Consider the following 18,748-nt stretch of genomic DNA (forward strand, 5'->3'; position numbering starts at 1 on the left):
CCCAATTGCCCCAAAAATCTTTGCGGTTGTGCCTGACCGAAGTAATGTTGAGCCCATTTCCAGGTCGGCCTGTACATTGATTCGATGCTCGAATCCGACACTTTCGAATCATGGCGGGACGATGTCAAGCAGTATGCAAAGTCGCTCTACTGGTGAAAGCGGACGGCATGCAAGGCCGCGTGAGAACGGACTCTGTAGTGCAAGCAGCATGGCTCCCTTTGCTAACCGCCAGCCTAGATTTGAACATGTGTATTGCCAGCTCAGAGCCCTTGCTTGAGAAACTTCATTTCAGTGGTGGCGGCATCCGTAAGACGCTCCAAGTCCTGCTCGTCGGACTCGACGCGTCGTAGGCCAGGTTGCTGCAGAGTGTGTCGTCCCGAAATGTCCATTCATCACCACTGAATAGAAATGTGCTGCCAAGATGGTCTCCGATTGCGAATTTACCTTTACAGTGCCGTCTCTCACGAGCATGCGAATAGTATGGCGTGCTCGTCAACATCGCATGTGATAGTATAAGATGTACACGCTTATGTTTGGCAGAGGGTATGCTCTAAATGCATTTCAACATAAGATTAATAATGGTGCTGGCTGCTGTAAACACGGCTGTAGTCAGGCGGCTTCATACAGCATTGCTGTTATCGTCCAAGTAGAATTATGCCGGTTGCTCCCAACCTCCACAAGCGAGCTGCCAAGATCCAACTACACGCGGCCGCGGCCGATGTAATAATCCTCATTTGCAGAACCGGCCAGTTCTTGAGCAGGCAGCTGATCGAAACCTTGCTCAGCAAGGACTGCCCAGCTCTGACATCTTTGGTCTTATTGGAGAGCTTTCTATCAACAGTAGCCTTTGACTATAGGCAATATCGGCGCCGGATATGAGAAGCCGAGAGCTCTACTCGTCAATAGAGTAGAAAAAGAACATGCTCTCGGAACTAACGAATCATTCGCGAGAGACCGGTAGGTATGCATCCTCCCAGGTGCCTCCATACAGGGGTTGAGATTGCTGGCCAAGACAATCACGAGGACAGCCAATGCGACAGACTCATGTTCTGCTTCCTCTATATTGAAGCTTAATAGACAAAGACACGCCGAATCCATGTTACTCGTTGGAATTGCATTTCATGTCGTGGTTGCAGCAAACGCCCTCACACGTCTCACCAACACGGGCAGGTTCACAGTATAATATTGGTGGCTTGTGCTTCGTCCATCTGCAGTCGTTGACAGCAACGGGCTGAACGAAAGTCAGGTGTCCTGGAGGACTTCATGAATCATGAGTTGGTAATTCAGTTCTTGGTGCTACTCACGCGACGGTGTGCAAGGTAGCAACCGTTGCCTGCTGCAAATATATGCAATGCAGTATGACATGAGCATCATTGCTTTCCTCGGAGGTAATTCACTTCCTGCTGCACGCTCAAGCCAAGCCTCATATATACAACTAGAACTCAAGGCCCAACATCAATGAGAAAGGGGGGGTTGTCCGACAAATGAAGCGGAAATATCGTATCACAGCATTCAGAAGGCGGATCCTCCAATCTGCCTGAAGCCTTGCCTCCCCGCGCTTTGGGCTTCGTCGCCATTGACAAGGCGATGTGTGCCCAATAGATCCGCTCGTACTCTGTGGGGTTTTCCGGTTCCAAACGAGGTCGCTGATATCATTAGATGGCAACAGGATGTCCGCGCTGAAGCGGACGACATCGTGCGAGGAGCAACCGCGGTCCATCTGGACTCGTTACACTGCTTTGATACAGCATCGTGACAAATTGTAGCCCGCGGCCAACACTCTATACGTGACAGGTCAGCGAACACACAAGTCTTCGGTTTTTTCTTATAAAGATGGGGAGAGCCTGCCGCGTTCCGGTTTGTTTTTTCCATGCTCCGTTTCGCAAGCCCGGTCGACATCGTCGAATCCATCCCTGCTTGAGACTGAAGCCCTCGGTGACATTGAAAGTATAGATGAACCCGAGTGTCTGAAGAAACAGCCGCAAGGATGAATAAGTCAAACACATGGCCAAGTGTCGATCTTGAAGGCCAAGCATCCCTGTCATCGTCTGGTGCTGCTCGCCCTCAACATGGCACGCGGGCCGTCTCAGGGCCTCGAGGCGAGAGTCATGTGACACTTGTCCAACAAAGCCCTGCCAACAATTTAGAACAACTGGCAAGGGCCGACATGAGCGCCGAGACCCTGGTTCAAGCTGAGAATGAAGTGCCGGAAGGAACGCGGGCTTCACAAATACCTAGGACTTCATCCGCGGCGTCGCAAGAAGCACGGCAGAAGCAACCTGACACCGCCAGATCAACCACTGACGGGAGCTCTGCGGCACTTCCATCTTCATCTACACCCACACGGAGGGCCTTGTCCAGACATAGCAGCACGGCAAACAGCACTTTGTCACCGGGCCAGATCAGCCCTCCAAGTTCACGGCTGTATCGGAGACAAGTTTCTGGTCTTGTTGGAACAAGCAGCGTCGGAGACGATGACGAGTATTCCCGGAGACTGCTCGACACTCCTGCGGACGTTGAAAAGGAAGCCACCGGCGACGATGGTGATGATGGATATTCCCTGAGAGTCGTCGACATGGCGTTGAACGGCGAGTCGCCACCCCGTTGCATCGCAGAATGCTACTACGAAGCACAAGTCGAAGGCGTCCTAGCCGGGCTCGGTCCGATAGAACCAAAGAGCGCACGAATCTTTTGGAGCGTGCCTCCGCGCAACGAGAAGGCACTGGCGGGACAAAAGCTTTATGAAAATATCGGGCGGATGCTCGGGCATGACGTGCAAAGGGCGCCGCAAGCTCTCGGCTCGGCAGCGGACTTTCGAGCCATAAACAACCCCATGAGGCTTCGCGCCTCGTGGCATGGTGCCCGCGTGCCGTTCATCATGGAGCTTTTCCAGGTCGAAGAATCCCTGCCACAAGAGTCTTTCCCGTACAGCCCGGCATATCGGTTGCGCAAGTTCCAAGCTCACATACAGTGTATGGAGATGGGGGAAGATGGGCTAGTCGGTAAGTCGACATGACGGTGGTGGTGGTGATGATGATGATGATGATGATGATGATATATGATATATGATATATATTGCCCCGCGATTCCCCTCCCATGGCATCACATCGGATAGAGGACCGGCTGACTCGTGCCAAGTTTTGTGCCAGTCGTATCTGCGGAACGCAAAGGGGAAGCATGCCAACTTGCGCAAGTGGAACTACTTTGTTTCTGACGCGTACGGGCAAAGACCTGATGCGCATGGGCAGATAAACCCCACGCTCAGGTTTCTCGACGGTTCTCCGACTTCCTTCACCAAACTACTGCTGCTCTCATTTATAAACGCCGGGCTTGACTGGACACACCACAAGATTGCAGAGATCAAGTCTGCACGGCTCAAGCTCGCGCACAGAACAGAAGATGACACAAAGATGCATGATGATGCCACGCTCGAGCTCATCAGGTCGGTCACGGAATGGCAAAAGATCATCGTGGCCAACAACGAAGTCTTGGTCAACATTTGCCACGGCTTGGCCGACTCTGCCAGCTACATGATCCGCCACTTGCAGTGGGAACTTGGAGCAGGAGCAGGTCAGGCATCCGCCAGCGACCAGCCGGGCGTGACGCCGAGCAGCTGGAAGTGTGTGGCCCTGGACATCACCGTGAGCTTCGAGGAGCTGATGAAGCAGTCGACACAGGTCTCCAGCTCCGAGCAGCAACGTCACGGACTGTACAAAGTCCATGTCGACGCCAAGGCTAGCCAGAATGCGACACGGCTGACCATTCTCGCGGCCACTTTCTTGCCGGCCTCGCTGGCAGTCGGGTGTCTCAGCATGACTACCCGTTTCAAGGACCTCAAGTTTTTGTTGTTTGATATGCTTGGCCTCATGCTCATCATCAGCGGCGTGGCCGCTGTGTCACTGGGCGTCATCTGGTGGACACATGTCAGCTCTCATGGTCCATGGAGGACCAAGACGGGCCGTTTGCAGTTTCTCAGGACTAGGAAGTGGTGGACGTTTGCTGGGTTTGCCATATATACTATCATGCTGGCATTATTCTTGGTAGGCATGTTTCGGGACCCGTTGTTGAGTGTTATTTTCCTAGGTGTGTTCGTATGTGGGCTCCTGGGTTACTCTGTTGTCTCGTACGTGAGGTTGTGGCCGTCATTATTCAAATAATAGGAGGAGGGGGTGAAGCAGAAGATAACCAAATACCTTCTTTCCACCGGACACCAGAGACCTCACACCGGAGCAACAGATGGACATGTGTTGGGGGAGAATTGTCATCAGATGGTCGTGTTATTCTTCCATCTCTTTGAGAGAAGCCTCTTGGCCGCTCTCGGGAACACAACGGAACGCAACGGAACGCAACGGAACAGACATGTATTTTCCGAGAAGTCGAAATACAGACTGGACCGATGGAAGCCCCGTCATCAGAGTCATGACTGACGCTTTGTCGCTCCATTTTCCCCCGGACGGCCTACTTCCGCCCTCCCGCCTGGAGTGTTTCAGACTCGTGGATCTCGTGACGTGAACCGACGCCGGGATAATTTATAGGGAATTGCTACACGGGCATGACACTTTGGCTACACGGGCATGACTCTTACACGGGCATGACTTTTACCACTTCTGATTGGTCGCATACTTTCTTGGCCCCACAGATACTTCCTCGGAAAGGCGGTGTAGCCAACTTCACTAACAAGCTCCTACATCACCATGAATTGCAGTGTCACTTATCGTTGTGGGCGCGATTGGTCTTCTGCTATCTTGCAAGCCTGCATTTCGGATTAAACTACCGTCCTTGTACTGTTAGCCAGTAACTGTCAAATACTGGCAAAAGACGTGATGTGGTCTACTTAATTTATTGCCTCACAACGATACAATCTGGATCTTCGTCATCACTCTTAGCCAGTTCCCATTGACTCCTTGTCCTGCGAATGTTTCGTTGCGTCCTCCGTCCACTGTACCGCACGCCTGTCGTATTCCCAGCATTTAGGACTTTAGAAGGTCTACCTGGCCCTTGCTGGGCTGAGATGCCAATTTGGCCACCAGTTTGTGTGATGGTTTCTCGAGTAGCTTTATGCACTCTCCTAGCAAGAGTTGGCTTATTGAGACTTCCTGGCGGTCGACCTCGTCGCCCACTTGGTTGATTATCAGATCGGCTACTTGATGTAATAGCTAGGCTTTCTGGGATAACCTGCGCTGTATTCTTTGGCCTTCCACGTAGTGCAGTGGCAACTTTCGGGTCAAGAATTCGTCGGTATGGATCTTGAGATGCCGATTCCCGTAGTCGCCAGCGTGGGTGGACCTCCCATTTAGTGAAACGTGTGTCAGAATCTAGCTTTGCGTAGACTTTATGATAGCATGGGATTCCCAGCTCAATAGAGACCGTACAGTCGTCGTCGCAAAGTCCAATAGAGTCGGGGAAGGGATTCTTCCCCGTCGGCAGAAATTTGCGAGCAATACAGTATTGCTTGTTGATTAACCCAAGTCCTTTCGATGACATGGTTGTTCGTAGTTCACCAAGATAGTTTCCCATCGAACCTAGGTATTGTGGAGCAGTCAGGACATCATCCTGTCCACAGGCATCCTTAAAGGCACGTTCTTGGTCATGTATCATATCCTGCATTGCCTCGACGAGTCGGTAGAGGTGGCTCATGCCATTTAATAGATAGCTTTTGATATTATTGTTGCTTGCTTCTGTGCCGGACGTAACTCGGATTCCGAAGTTACGATAACGACGGATAAAGCAACGTGCCCATTGAGCACTAACAGGCATATAAGTCGAGTAGAGGTATTGTAAGATCGCTCGTTGGTCGTCGAACTCTTTACAAAGATCTCTCCATGCCTGCTCAAACGCTTCCTCAGTCTCGGCATAGAGAACCTTTTTCCACATTAAAACAACGCCTTGGTAAGTATGAGGAATCTTATCACTACTCGACCGATCTTCGATCAGATGCTTATCTGTAGTGCTCAACCCGCCATCCGCCTGTGAGGGAATGTCTTCACTGTCACTAGCGCTAGGGCTAGTAGTACTGTCCTCACGTTGGCCCGTCCACCTAGTCTTCGATTTAAGCAAAACGTTTGAAAGGATATGATGAATACAAAGCTGTTGCTGTGCATTTGGAAACTGATCATTAACGGCAGCTTTCATAGCCTTGTCGAAGTCTGTGATGATGACATCTGGTTCCCTGAGTGAGTGTTTTGTAATGAGCTTGCGAACACTCTCTGCAAGGAATTGGAACCCCTCCCTCCTCTCGTTATCTATTAAGCCAAATGCAGCATTGAACACAGTTCCAAGACAGGTTTGGCCAGTAGCCTGGAATAAAGGAAGCTTGAAGCGATTAGTGTTATATGTGTTATCAAAGCTAATAACCTCGGGGAAGCGCTTCCACATCTGTAGACAGTACGGAAAGGTCCAGACAAGACCAAGCAGTCTATCTGGATCATCATCGGCCCATTTCGCGATGTATGGGATCTTCTTCTCATCAAAGAGTTTGATCAATGCCGCAGTAGGTGTATAGCCATTTAGCTTCTCTCGGTTAATGAACGAACGGGCATTATAGATATCCTTCCGCAGGAGTGTTGTATCGGGGAATTGCTCCTCAACCATAGCAGCTACATCACTGGCTCGAATACCCGCGCGACGGCTTGCTGACTCGATGGTTGCTTTAACTGGTGTAGTAAGGCGGCGGTGGGAAACATGCGCAGATGGCGTAATACTCCGTTCATGGTTATGCTGGTGATGTTTCGGGTCTCTATGTTGTCGAAGAAGCCACTTGCCTTCCTCTAGGGCTTCAGCAATTATCATCCATTTGCAATCACACTTCCGAGACCTTCGGGTTCGAAGACCAGAACCCCCCGAGGCCCGAGATTGTCCAAACCGGTCGCATTGAATGGAGTACCTAATCAACCGTCCCTTATAGGAATATTTATTCCGCCGAATAATACCAAATCCGTTCTCCTTTGCAAATGCGTTGGTTGTTTTAAAAAGAACTTCGGCCGAGGGCGCTGGGTCGCCAGGGATTATTGGGTTCGGAATTGGCTCCGGGGCGGGAGATAGAGACTGTCGCATAGGCGAGGAACTAATATTTTCGGGCGTCGGTGATATTCGAGGAGGTTGTGTGGGTGACCTACGAGGTGGAGAGTACGGTGGAGGAGAGTCATATGCTTCGAAACTTAATGGTGACCATCCCCATCTCTCTCGCCAAGCTTGTACACGTTCGTATGATCGAGCAAGGTCTACAGTTAGCCTTCGACCTTCGCCGGTAACCTCTCGTACTATGCGCATTGCGGACTCGAACTCGGCTCTTGTCCTTGTTGGGAGATGCTGGGCGGATGGGGGTGATTCGGGAGGTTCAGAGGCGAATGGATCAAATTCTGGGCCTGGTATAAGCGCTCTGACTCGCTGGCTCCATCTTTTTCCACGGAAGAAGTCATTTTGAAGATATATCTCATAGTCAGATCGAAGGCCCCATGCAGGCTCATGGCGGCCCTGTGAACCATGGGGGTGTGGGAGACTTGAAAGTGTTTGCGGGAAAGAGGCGAACAGGTTATCGAGTGCATTTTCGTCCCCGAGGCCGTAGAACTGACCGATACTCGTAGCAGAGCTACTCGCGGATTGTGGTCGGTCTTCAACTGTGGAAGGACTAGATCTGCGTCGCCGACTGGATTTGTGTCGCTTTCCTCTTTGTGATTGATCACTGGGACTAGGGCTCCGCGACCTGCGAGGAGGTGTGCGAGGCAAAGACATTGACGTCTTGAGAAGAGAACAAGATTGTAGTGAAAGAATTGGTCGCTATCTCTACAGCATAGGGTGCCGTATTATGGTTTATTAAAAGCTACGAAAATGAAGAAAGCAAGCTCGAGGGGGTCGCCCCGACTGCGCGACCACTGGGTTGCTGCGTAGTAGCTTAGCCGAAATGAAGTAATTTACACAGAAGCAAGGTTAAAATGGCCCAGGTACTTGCGGCTGAGGTGGCAGAATCCAGCGTCGTTAACAGAGACAATGCGACCAATCAGAAGTGGTAAAAGTCATGCCCGTGTAAGAGTCATGCCCGTGTAGCCAAAGTGTCATGCCCGTGTAGCAATTCCCAATTTATAACCTTATATCAGGATCTAGTTTCCCCGCCAAGCGCTGCTGCCCCTTGCTCCCTGTCGACTAGCGTCCAAATACGCCTCCCAAGGCAGAGCCAGGCCAACAATGGTCACGCGACACTCGAGCACGACAAAGGGGCATTGTGCGAGGCGCCCCGGATGTCCCGGGATGCCAGGACAGTATATTCCTCCTGCGTATTGTACATGTATTATCCATATCTAGGCAGGCCCTGGGGCCAGGTCTCCCCGGAGCAGACCGAGAACCTCCAATGCCCCAGAGTCGATGACTATAACGAGCTCACCATGAGTCCATGACTATTCCGAGTTCCGTTTTCACTTGCACACAGCCCTTGTCACAACAACGAGGAAGCTGTGGCGAGCAGGGCCTCGGATTTATCATATGACGAGGGTTTGAAATTTGGACGCTGGGGCAACGACAACACGACGCAACATAATGCCCTGCTCCTTCGATAACATAGCCGGCTTTTTTGTGTCAAGGAGTTTTCGCGGAAGTTGAAGCAAAACAAAGGCTCCCCAACACATGCATGACTCGACTAAGACTTCAACTAACTCGTTGGGGCGGAAGTCTCTAGTAGCACATGGCTTGGTCAAAAGACGTTGCGTGAAGGTCCAAGAAAGGGTTTGCACTAAGAATGAATGCATGACTCGACTTGAATACGCCTCGACCAACAATTGGGGACTGGGCCGAAGACTCCCGGCAATATCGAGCTCGACTATAAGACTTGAGCCCCAATATCAAGTAGGACACCCCCAACACGTACGAATGACTCGACTTGTAAATACTGTGACTAAGAATTAGAGGCTGAGCAGAGGACTGCAATAATATAGGGCTCGGCCATGAGACTTTGGCGTCAATATCCGAGCAGCGCACGCAACAATTGTGCGAAAACCTTGCATGATCAGAAGGATTCCAGTTCCGACCTCTTTCTTCGCACACGCCAAGATCGAAAAGGAGGCCTACGGCGGCAAAGTGGTACGAGACTCGCTTCAAGCCGCCAGCCTCGAAGTCGGGTAGTCTAGGCAGGGCAGCATCCGCGTTAATGCAGGCAAGAAATGCAACTAATTGACGTAATATTCCTTACGTACAAGCTCCAGCGTAATTGTTCGCGGTAAAAGAAAAGAAAGAAAGGCTTCGTCACCGGGAGGAGAGAGAAAAAAAAAGATAAAAGCTGCTGCAGCTCCCTCGTCTTACGGCCCCCTTGGCCAGTGTCTTCCTCATCCTTCCGCTACAAGCTAGAATCTAGCCGTCCACCTCTTTTGCCTGACACATTTATTGTCCAAGCCGACACACCTTTTTCTTTTTCAAAATCCTCGACATGAAGGGTCTCGCACTTGTCGCCGCCGCCGCCTTCGCAGCACAGGCCTTCGCCGGCCCGGCCCCTTCTCAGCAAGAGAAGCGCGCTGACGGCGACGGCGACGCTGCACAGAGGGCGCAGAACAGTGTTTACGTGGTCTGGGGCTCTACCTGCAAGCACTTGGGCATGTCGCATGCCTACTGCGAAGCCCATGTCACCAAAGAGTGCGAAGGAATATTCAGCGACGCCTACTCTAAGGCTCGGGAAAACCGCCTCACCAGGGCCGACTTCAACAGGTTCAAAAACGAGGTGGAGACTTGCTTCAAGCTGAGAGACCCAGCCACAGAGGCTGGCTTATGCCACGGCCTTGACCTCTCGGAAGAATCCTGCAAGAAGTACGCCAGAGAATGCCGCCAGGAGAAGCAGGCCAAGCTGGACCCCAGCAAGGGCACTACGCAGGGCATCGTCACGTCCATGGTCCGGAGGTGCCTGAAGGACAAGGCCAAGGAGCAGCCTCCCACGCCTGCCGCAGAGAGCGCCGGGGAGCCGGTCGAGCAGCCGTCCTCGGGGCCCGGGGCGGACAAGCCGGCCCAGCAGGACCGCGGAGACTGCGTTTCCGAGAGCGATCAGCAGCTGTGCCGTGGCCTGTTCCCCTTGGACAAGTGCGTCGACTTGATCGGTCCCTGCAAGCGTTGGGCACGGCGCCAGTCCGGTCCCAACGGCGAGTCTCGAGGCTGCCGTCAGACAGCCAGGGCGTGCTTGGAGGATGGTATGAAGGCCACCATGGAGCAGAGTGACATTGTCTTCCCGGAGTTTTAAGACGAGAAGGAACCCCGAGGAAATTGGATCCCGGACTGAAAAACGCTACGAGTGTGCGGTGACCCGTCGTCACTTGGTGTACCTCGGGGTAGCTGTGCCAGAATAGTGCAAGGTGTATCTACATCTTCAATAGTTGTCGATTGCTCAACCCCCAACACTCAGGCCGGGGGATGCTCTCAGTATGAACACGCTTCCAGCCATTGTATAAGTTAGTTGTCCACAATCCCTGTCCACACGTGACTACTCGCCTTTTCCAACAAGCTGAGCTCAATAGCCTGCCTTGCCTGCCCTTTACATCTTTTGTCACACGGCAAATCAAGTTGTTCTCGTGAAGCCCCTTGCATGAATAGACGCCAGGATACCAGGGTACCATGTGGCTCCTGCATGTTGTACGTTATACATCCAGGCCTTTTGGCCCAGGCTCCCCAGAGCAAACCAAGGACCTCGTCGAAATGGCCCAGGGCCGATGATGAGAATGACTTGGCCACGACCATTCCCGAGCCCTGGTCAGACTTGCACACAGCCTTGGTCACAACAACCAGGATGCCGAGGCGAGCAGGGCCTTGGACACGACACGACACTGGTTTAGAGTTTTGAATGCTGGAGCAACGGCAACATCCGGGGAGACCTTGACCGGCCGCCGGGCCAGGCAGGCTCTGAAGATAAAAAGCTGCTGCGATTCCCTCATCTTGAGGCCCCTCGGCCAGAGTCTTCTCATCCTCCTTTGGTCTGTCCATCACTGCAAGCGAGAATCCTACCTCCTTGACACATTTATCGTCCAAGCCGACCGAGTCCGCCTTGGGTTCTTTTCATCACCCTTTCAATATTCAATCGTCATCATGAAGGGTCTCGCACTTGTCGCCGCCGCCGCCGCCGCCGCCTTCACGGGACTGGCCTCCGCCGGCCCGGCCCTTTCCCTTTCTCAGCAAGAGAGGCGCGCTGATGGTGGCAACAGTGCAGAGGATTATGAGGGACGTATCGATGCCTCCTTTGACAACGCCTGCTTGGACGTGGGCATACCATGGTTCTACTGCCAGGCCCGGGCCAAGGATGGATGCAAGGAACTACACGTGGAAGCCGTGTCCCGACTTCGGCAGGGGGGATTCGACAAGTTCCAACTTGAGTACTTTAAAGTAGAATTCGAAAAATGCTTTCGGAACAGGGACCCAGCAACAGAAGCTGGCTTGTGCTGCGGCCTTGGCCTCTCGAAACATCTCTGCCACAAATACGCCATGCAATGCCGCAAAGAGATGCAGCCTAAGCTGGACCCCAGCAGAGGCACTACACAGGACGTCGTCACGTCCATGGTCCGGGGGTGCCTGGAGGACATGGCCGAGGAGGAGGGACCTCTCCCGCCTGACGCAAAGCCAGGCCAGTCGCCCTCGGGGCCTGGGGCGGCCAAGCCGGCCAGGCAAGGCCACGGAGGCTACAGATCTACGTGCGAGCAGGGTAGGATGAAGGCCACGTATCGGGATGGAATTTTCTTCTCGGAAGATTAGGTTGAGAAGAAGCCCCAGGCAGTCGTATCCGGGCTGGAAAGTGCTACGTGTGTCCAAGGGCTGGTCATTTGCATGAGAGCTTGGAGCACAGACTCATGTTCACGTATGTATGATACCGGAGCATCCTGTACTGTCGAGTCTCAAGCGGCGCCGCAATGCCGGGGGTGTCGGCTCAAATTGCCGATTTCCCTTTGAATTTCACGCCAGAGCAAATGATGAAACAATGAGCTGGACCCTTGGTTCCGAGCTGGCCACAGCATCACCATCAGTGACCACCATCCACGTCTGCTCCGTTGCTCGTTGCCAGGCACGTCAATTAACCCTGGGCCCCTTTCTCCCTTCCAGTCGTCCCCTTTCCTCGATGCTCGCTCTCAAACCCAAAGGGGAGCACTGCGCCCAGTGTCAGAGGTGATGGCGTCGTCCGCGCCCATCTATCTTGGACTCCTCCACGCATCCGCCACTGGCACGCCATGGATGGATACAGCGGAAAAATCAAATAAAAAATTCAAGTCGTCCACCGTCTAGGCCGAGATGCCACAAGAATTAGCAAGGCAAGGGAGTCGGCGGGAAGCCACCTCCCATTGGCCCACGCGACTCGCGCCCCCCCCACCCGAGCTCAAACCCGCCACATCTCGTCCAAGCTCCCGCAAACGACATCGCGTCCTCCATCAACGCTCACCACCTCCATCTACCACCTCCACGACGCGCACGCTCCTCACCATCACCGAGTCCTGTCGTCTCGCCCGGCGTCTCAACAATGGTACCTCCCGCCCGCACGGTCGCGCCTCACGACCCGCCCCCCTCAATGCGCCGCTAACAAGCCCAGATCGACAAACTCGTCGGCCTCGCCATGCTCGTGGCTTCGTCCGTCATATTCCTCTACTACACAATATGGACTCTTGTCATGGTTCGTCTCCCGCGTTCGCGGAAAACACCACTCCCTCCCCTCCCCCGACAAGAAAGAGGAAAGAGAAAAGAAGAGCAAAAGAAGAAAAGTTCCCCGTGTTCCATCGGCCCGCCGCAGCACACGCCGGCTAATCCTCCTCTCCCGCAAACAGCCCTTTGTCGACAAGGACCACCCTCTCCAGGACTTCTTCCTCCACCGCAAGTGGGCGATCCGCATCCCCGTCATCCTCATCCTCCTCGGCTCCGCAGTCGTAGGGTCCTTCTTGGGCCTGGTCATGATTAGAAGTAACCGGAAGAAGGCTGCAAAGGCCAAGGCCGCCGCGAAGAAGAAGAACTGAGAATTCCGTGCAACTCCTTGCTCGGCCCGCCTGCCCATCGCCATGACCCCCGGCACAGGTGCCCTGCTGAGCGGCGGGGGAGGGAGAGAAAAAATACTCAGGAACATTCTCTCTCCGCCTATACAACCCCGACTTTGTCGTTCCGAGAGGCAATGAATGACTCGTTGATAATTTGGTTTGCGCCGCCAACATCAGACAAGTGAGACGAGGTAAAATGAAATAAAAATAAAAGTAATACAACACTCTATTGTCGCAATAATCATGTACAAGAAATTAATGCCAATCAAAGCCAGTTCCAAAGGTCATCTGTATTTTATTTTCTTGATTTACGGGTTGCTCGCAAGAGCCATCAGGACGCTAAACAGCAACGAAGCGAATGGAGCAACGACTCGAACCAGTCCAGCCAAGACAGAAGCAGGAACAGACAAGCAAAACTCCAAATAATCCAACGATATGCGTGATTGCCACAATTCGAGCGAGGCAACCATTGGCACCCCCTCGCTCCGTCGTCTAATATGCCGAGTGCCCGGCCCAAGCATTCCTCCTCCTCTCGTCTCAACGCAGACACCACCCCGCAAACACTTAGACTCTCTGGTCCGCAAAATCAAGGACCTCGCAGTCGTCTTCAAAGAACCCATCCTCGTCGCCCTCGCCTTGGCGAGCACCGCGTCGCCGTCTCGTCGTCACCACGATAGACTCTGAGCCGTCATACTGCATAATTCTTTCCATTGCGGACGGCGGCAAGGCCATGTGATCATCCGGTCCCACGTAACCATCGTCACTTGTCGGTGCAAGTCCCAAGTCCACCCTCACAAAAGGAATGTCTTGTCCAAATGCCCATGCAGACGTCTGGCCCTTGGTCGCGTCCGAATTCTGCTTGTTCTTCTTCGTATTGACCTCGTCATCCAAACTCACACTTGCCAAAAGAACAGAAACGGAATCTCTTCGCCCGTATTCGCAAAGGGCGACCCGCCGGTCGGTATGGAAAGGCTGATACGGCGCGCTTGATTCTATCTCCGCTTGTGGAATCGCAGCGTCCATGCCATATTGAGTGGCGGCCGCGACATGGGGAGCTTTGAGCGTCATTGTGTTCCCTGCATCCATTTCGGCTTCTGAGAGCTCCAAATACTCCTCGGCGTCTCCCAGCTCAAGCATCTGGCGAACAACTGGTGCAACAATGTCGTTTGGAAGAAGCGGGACCCTGATGTCTTTATACTTGTTTGCCCGAGATATTTTCTTTCCCGGGGCGGATGAAGATGTTCTTGTGCTGCACGGAAACACCCGCACCAGGCCACCCGCAATCGAGAACAATGACTGGGACCGTCGATTCCTCAACCACGAAACACAGGCAGGTGACGGTAGAACGGCGCTTGGTGGCAGAGAAACTCGATTCTCTCCAGTGTGACGAAGCTGGTTGATGGCTGTTCCCGTCTTTCCCAGAGAGTGGCTAATGCTAGCTGCAATCACTCGGCCACCCTGGGCCGCAGAATCCCTGAGCATGTTTCCCGGAGACGGCGAAACAGTGTTGCTGCTTCCACGGCGCGAGCGTGAGACAAATGGCTTTGCCGCTTGGTACGCTGCTCCAAGTGCACCCGAGGCCATCGAGACAGCTGAGCTCGATCCCTCGGAGGCCTCGGGACCACCTTTCCGGGCGATTCTACGGCGTCTTGGGGGTGGCCACATGAAAGAACTAAACGGCATGTCCAGTAAATGGATTGTTCCCCTCTCCGTAACCATAGCTAACCGGTCGCCGTGTGGCTCAGACCAGGCGACCTCCACAATCCTAGCCACCGTCATCCGTGAGAACTGCGCGATTTGTCGAACTTGAGGCCCAATAGTCTCGTGATGCGCCAAGGTTGTCTGCAGCGGTGAGGAGTTTGTATGTTGAATACGCAAGAGATCCCAGACTGTCTGGACGTCGCCTTTGGTGCTGGCAGTGAAAAGAGCCAACGCCGAAGGTGAGAATGACACAAAGCTACAACCGAGCGGAGTCGCAAACGTGCTAAGAGGATGAACTGCTGCATGGGACGGGAGCTTTTCCAAATCCACAATAGAAACGAGCCCCGGCTCTTTTACTGTGGCTAGGGTTGACGTTCCATGAGTAGGTGGGAACTGTGACGGATCTGCTTGTTGCGCACGCGATCCCGTCCACTGCGCTGGAGATGATCTAGAGTGTTGATGTTGTTGTTGGGAGGTGGGTGGCTGGCTCCAATACGAATTCCAAGCCTGGAGGCTTTGCTGCCCGACCCATTTCATCCCCGAAATCAGCTCCTGCGTGGTTTCCCGCATAAATTTGTTCATCATGCCGTCTGAAATGGGTAGATCAACAGCTGAGGAAAGGGCTGGGAGGTGAGGCGGTGCCATGGACAAAACTCCGGGAGCACGACCCAGCGTAGGCACGGGTAAGTGCGCTCTGAGGGAGGCCTGCGATGAAGGGGTCGACGGGCAATAGGCTATCCACCTTCCGTTCATTGCAAAAATTGGCGTTTGCGGGCTGGATCGCCGGGGAGAAGAGGAGGAACCATTTGTTCCGGCCTCTTCCGCGACTTCTGCCCGCTGGCTTTGTTGAATCGTGGTCCACAACTTTCCAGCACAGGCAAACATGTGGCCATTCTGTAGCTCAAGCAATTGCCTATATATCCAACATTCGCCTGTAATACCGGAACACACGGCAATGTTGCCGTCATCCGCTTTGATATCGAGGGCCCCACTGGGTGAAGGAGGCTGGAACAGAGGACTGGATAGCGAGACCTCTGTGTTGATGGGTACTCTCTGTGTCTGAAGAAGGACATCAACAAGTCTGTTTGTACTGAGAGAGTAGACTTCCACCGCAGTTTGGTAGAACTGAATAGTTGGCGCTGCTCGTGCCGACTGACCCTCCGACGGAGCATGGCCTGCTGGACGAGGGCTTGCGTTGTAGTCCGGTGTCTGACGAGACACAGTCTCCCGTTGACCACCCACATCCGTCAGCCGCGTAGGGAGTACCGGTCCGTGTACAACCACTGCTACAAGCGGAAACGAGGGCGAGTTTTGGCCAGTGACAGTCCATGGAAGGATTTTGGCATGATGCACTCCACCGCGCAACCCTTTCAAACTCGCAACCAACTCAACCCCCCTTTTGTTTACGGCATAGACCTGCAGGCCACCTTGATAGCCCGCCAAGACCACCTTTTGCGTCTGAGCCGACGTTCCTGGCCCGGGCGGCAGCGTATCAAACCCGAAAAATAGTCCCCCATCACCAGCTTTCATGCTGGATTGTGAAGTAACGGCCAGGTCCAAGTCCTGAGCGCCGTAAAAATGTGGCTGGGCTTGATGAGGCAGGGGTGGATGCGGACTTGCGGTCTGCGTAGTGTTCAACTGCGAGTACAGCGAGCTTCGTCGATATGCGGCACTCGATCGTGGGGGGGTGCCGGCGATGTGATAGTGAGCGTCCGACTGAAGGCTAAGGGGTCGCCGAGCATGATTTGGCGGGGAAGGCGATGCTGGAGATGGACTCATTAGAGGACGCTGGCCGGCAGCCCAGCCGTTGTGCAGCCTGGCGGCTTCTTCATAAGAAGAAGGCTGAGTTGGCGGGGATTCGCTGCTAAGGTTGATCAAGTTGCCAGGAGAACCAGCCATGATGGACTTGGCCCACTCTGTTGTCATGATGGGAGCAGTATTCGGGGAAGTTGAGACGGTAGAAAAAGCGTCAAGCATCGGCGACGCAACGATAGGGTTTCCATCATCGGGCGAAGTCGAGGGCTTGATCTCCGGTGTATTGGCAGGGGGGGTCGAAGTGTCGGAAGCCGTACTCTTGTTGGAAGCGGTGGTGCCGCCACCCTCAATTAGGTAATTACGATTATTGCTGCTGTTGGTGGTGACGGGATGCAATAGTCAGCCAGACAACTCGGATGACGTGTCGCGAGGAAGGAGCGTCCTGCGACGATGGGGAAGGGGCGACCCACGAGAGCTTGCCAGCAGCCTGCTTGGTCACCGCCGCAGATATTCCACCACTTTCTTTGGCATGTTTCTTATTCTTGCCTTTGGCGAGATGCCGGTCAGCTACTGCTTCGTTTTGCGTGCCTAAGCCGCTCCGGTTTATGGGAGGACCACGGCGGACTTACTTGGCATTCGGCCGGTGTTGGCCCCAGAACACGAAACAGCCTCCCGCGCCGCGAGAAGGCCAAACGGCAAGAATGACCAAGGAGTCGCGCCCTGAGAAAGCCAGCGTATTGGAATCTGCACCGCGTTTCAATAGCAGTTTGATGATGACCAAAAGTCGCGTCGAGATGTCCAGATGCAACGATGGAGGGGTATGGAGGGGTGGTTGTGGTCAGTGATGGAGGGAGTCGCGGCCCAGCCACGGTCGGTTGATATGACAGAAAGGAATCGTCTACGGACAAAAAGAGAAGTTACTCAAAGAAAGAGCCTTGAGCCACGTGAAAATGAAAGGACGGAGATGGTCGTCGTCGAGGTCGTCGTCAATATGGTAGCTTTGGATGTGAGTACGAGGAGGAGAAGATTGATGGGCGCAGAGGAGAAGCTCCGGCTGACGGCGAGCGAGTCACCTAGACACCAACGAAACGGCCTCCATCCAGCGCCGTGCGGCGAGACGAGGGAACGAACGTGGGCAGCAGCAAGGCACGCCTGCGTTACAGCCAGCCATCTCTGGCGTCCAGGTCCGGGACCCTAAGCCCAGCTGAGGGAGCCATGAGCGTTGACAACAAGCGTGAAGAGTGGAGCCAGCTGTCGGTCGCGGGACTCACCCAGTGCTTTGGGTCAAGTCATGTTGGAACAAAACCAAACCCCGTGAGTAAGCTCAGGCTCTGTTGGCGGATGAGCAGGTTCCGAGCAACGGGGACGAGGAAGTCTACTGTGGTGCGACACGCCGAGTCCATTGTGTCCCCGTGGTCTTGCAGCTGCAAAGAAGGTCCGCTAAGCATGAAGAGATGACTACTCCGTACAATGGAATGGATATGTCGGAAAGCACTCTCAGCAAGGCGAGCGTCTGCAGGCCGACGGCCAAGGCGCAAGGCGCAAGGCTCCTGAATCAAACAATTTAGCGTAAGTTTATATTCCTAATAACAGTGAACATGTCCCTTCCACGACTTGTTCTCAGCATGGCAAGGTGACGCTACGCAGCTCACGGCCGCCTTGGAGGCTTGAATCATCCTAGCCGTCATTACCTCCGCCGATAACGTGCCGGATCCTAATCCGGAGCGCCCAGCCCCGACATTATTGGCCAACTCGTGTTTGCTTCCAACGCACCTCTGGAGGCACACCCCCTTCCCCGCAACCAGCAGGATCGCCACCACATGATGATTTGCTCGCCGTGACTCCAGGTCAGCTGAGCGCTGCCTCCTACGCCATGACACAATCCACGTAGCCAGGTCATTCGAAATGATCAGGGAGACTTGGCTCTCGAGTCTTGGCGCTTGGGAGGTCCGGACAGGAAGAGGTTTTGTCCGGGAGAAACAGGGGATGTCCGATGCACAATGCACAGCATCAAATGCAAGGCACAGCTACCTCACGAACCATGAACCGCTGCCCGAGAAGCATGCGGAGCGTAGGTGCAACCCAACACCCGCGAACGACGGATACTCCGGGTCACATCAGAGACGCACAACGGGCCAGCCGCCTTGTGATAGGGCTCGTGAGACTGCTGCTCAGAGTATCCCGCCGACTCTCGCGAGTCGCAGCCAAACCCGATAACGTGCGAACTTCGACGCCTCTTTGGTCAAAACACCAGGTCCAGCCCACGGAACAACCGATTGCCTTGGTTTGTAGCTTGACGTCGCCAAACAGCATAAGCTCAT

At 53.9% G+C, this 18,748-nt stretch overlaps 6 protein-coding genes across 6 annotated transcripts; 4 read left to right on the forward strand and 2 right to left on the reverse strand.

Moving 5' to 3' along the window:
- Positions 1 to 2,167: 2,167 nt before the first annotated feature.
- Positions 2,168 to 4,157, forward strand: MAM_02431 (uncharacterized protein; the record flags this gene model as incomplete). Its single annotated transcript, XM_040821230.1, has 2 exons — positions 2,168 to 3,002; positions 3,139 to 4,157. The coding sequence occupies 2 exons, from the start codon at positions 2,168 to 2,170 to the stop codon at positions 4,155 to 4,157; spliced, it is 1,854 nt and encodes a 617-aa protein (XP_040680644.1).
- Positions 4,158 to 4,970: 813 nt separating this feature from the next.
- Positions 4,971 to 6,591, reverse strand: MAM_02432 (uncharacterized protein; the record flags this gene model as incomplete). The annotated part of the gene is made up of 2 exons (XM_040821231.1): positions 4,971 to 5,140; positions 5,373 to 6,591. 2 exons carry the CDS (start codon positions 6,589 to 6,591, stop codon positions 4,971 to 4,973), a joined length of 1,389 nt encoding a protein of 462 aa, XP_040680645.1.
- Positions 6,592 to 9,412: 2,821 nt separating this feature from the next.
- MAM_02433 (uncharacterized protein) lies at positions 9,413 to 10,210 on the forward strand (the record flags this gene model as incomplete). Its single annotated transcript, XM_040821232.1, has 1 exon — positions 9,413 to 10,210. The coding sequence occupies one exon, from the start codon at positions 9,413 to 9,415 to the stop codon at positions 10,208 to 10,210; it is 798 nt and encodes a 265-aa protein (XP_040680646.1).
- Positions 10,211 to 11,049: 839 nt separating this feature from the next.
- MAM_02434 (uncharacterized protein) lies at positions 11,050 to 11,709 on the forward strand (the record flags this gene model as incomplete). Its single annotated transcript, XM_040821233.1, has 1 exon — positions 11,050 to 11,709. One exon carries the CDS (start codon positions 11,050 to 11,052, stop codon positions 11,707 to 11,709), a length of 660 nt encoding a protein of 219 aa, XP_040680647.1.
- An 850-nt stretch (positions 11,710 to 12,559) lies between these two features.
- On the forward strand, positions 12,560 to 12,953 carry MAM_02435 (dolichol phosphate mannosyltransferase subunit 2; the record flags this gene model as incomplete). Its single annotated transcript, XM_040821234.1, has 2 exons — positions 12,560 to 12,616; positions 12,768 to 12,953. The coding sequence occupies 2 exons, from the start codon at positions 12,560 to 12,562 to the stop codon at positions 12,951 to 12,953; spliced, it is 243 nt and encodes an 80-aa protein (XP_040680648.1).
- A 582-nt stretch (positions 12,954 to 13,535) lies between these two features.
- MAM_02436 (WD40/YVTN repeat-like-containing domain protein) lies at positions 13,536 to 17,063 on the reverse strand (the record flags this gene model as incomplete). The annotated part of the gene is made up of 3 exons (XM_040821235.1): positions 13,536 to 16,800; positions 16,898 to 16,973; positions 17,057 to 17,063. 3 exons carry the CDS (start codon positions 17,061 to 17,063, stop codon positions 13,536 to 13,538), a joined length of 3,348 nt encoding a protein of 1,115 aa, XP_040680649.1.
- Positions 17,064 to 18,748: the final 1,685 nt, after the last annotated feature.

The sequence above is a fragment of the Metarhizium album genome (genome assembly GCF_000804445.1).
Source record: "Metarhizium album ARSEF 1941 chromosome Unknown scaffold_4, whole genome shotgun sequence".
Lineage (NCBI taxonomy): Eukaryota > Fungi > Ascomycota > Sordariomycetes > Hypocreales > Clavicipitaceae > Metarhizium > Metarhizium album.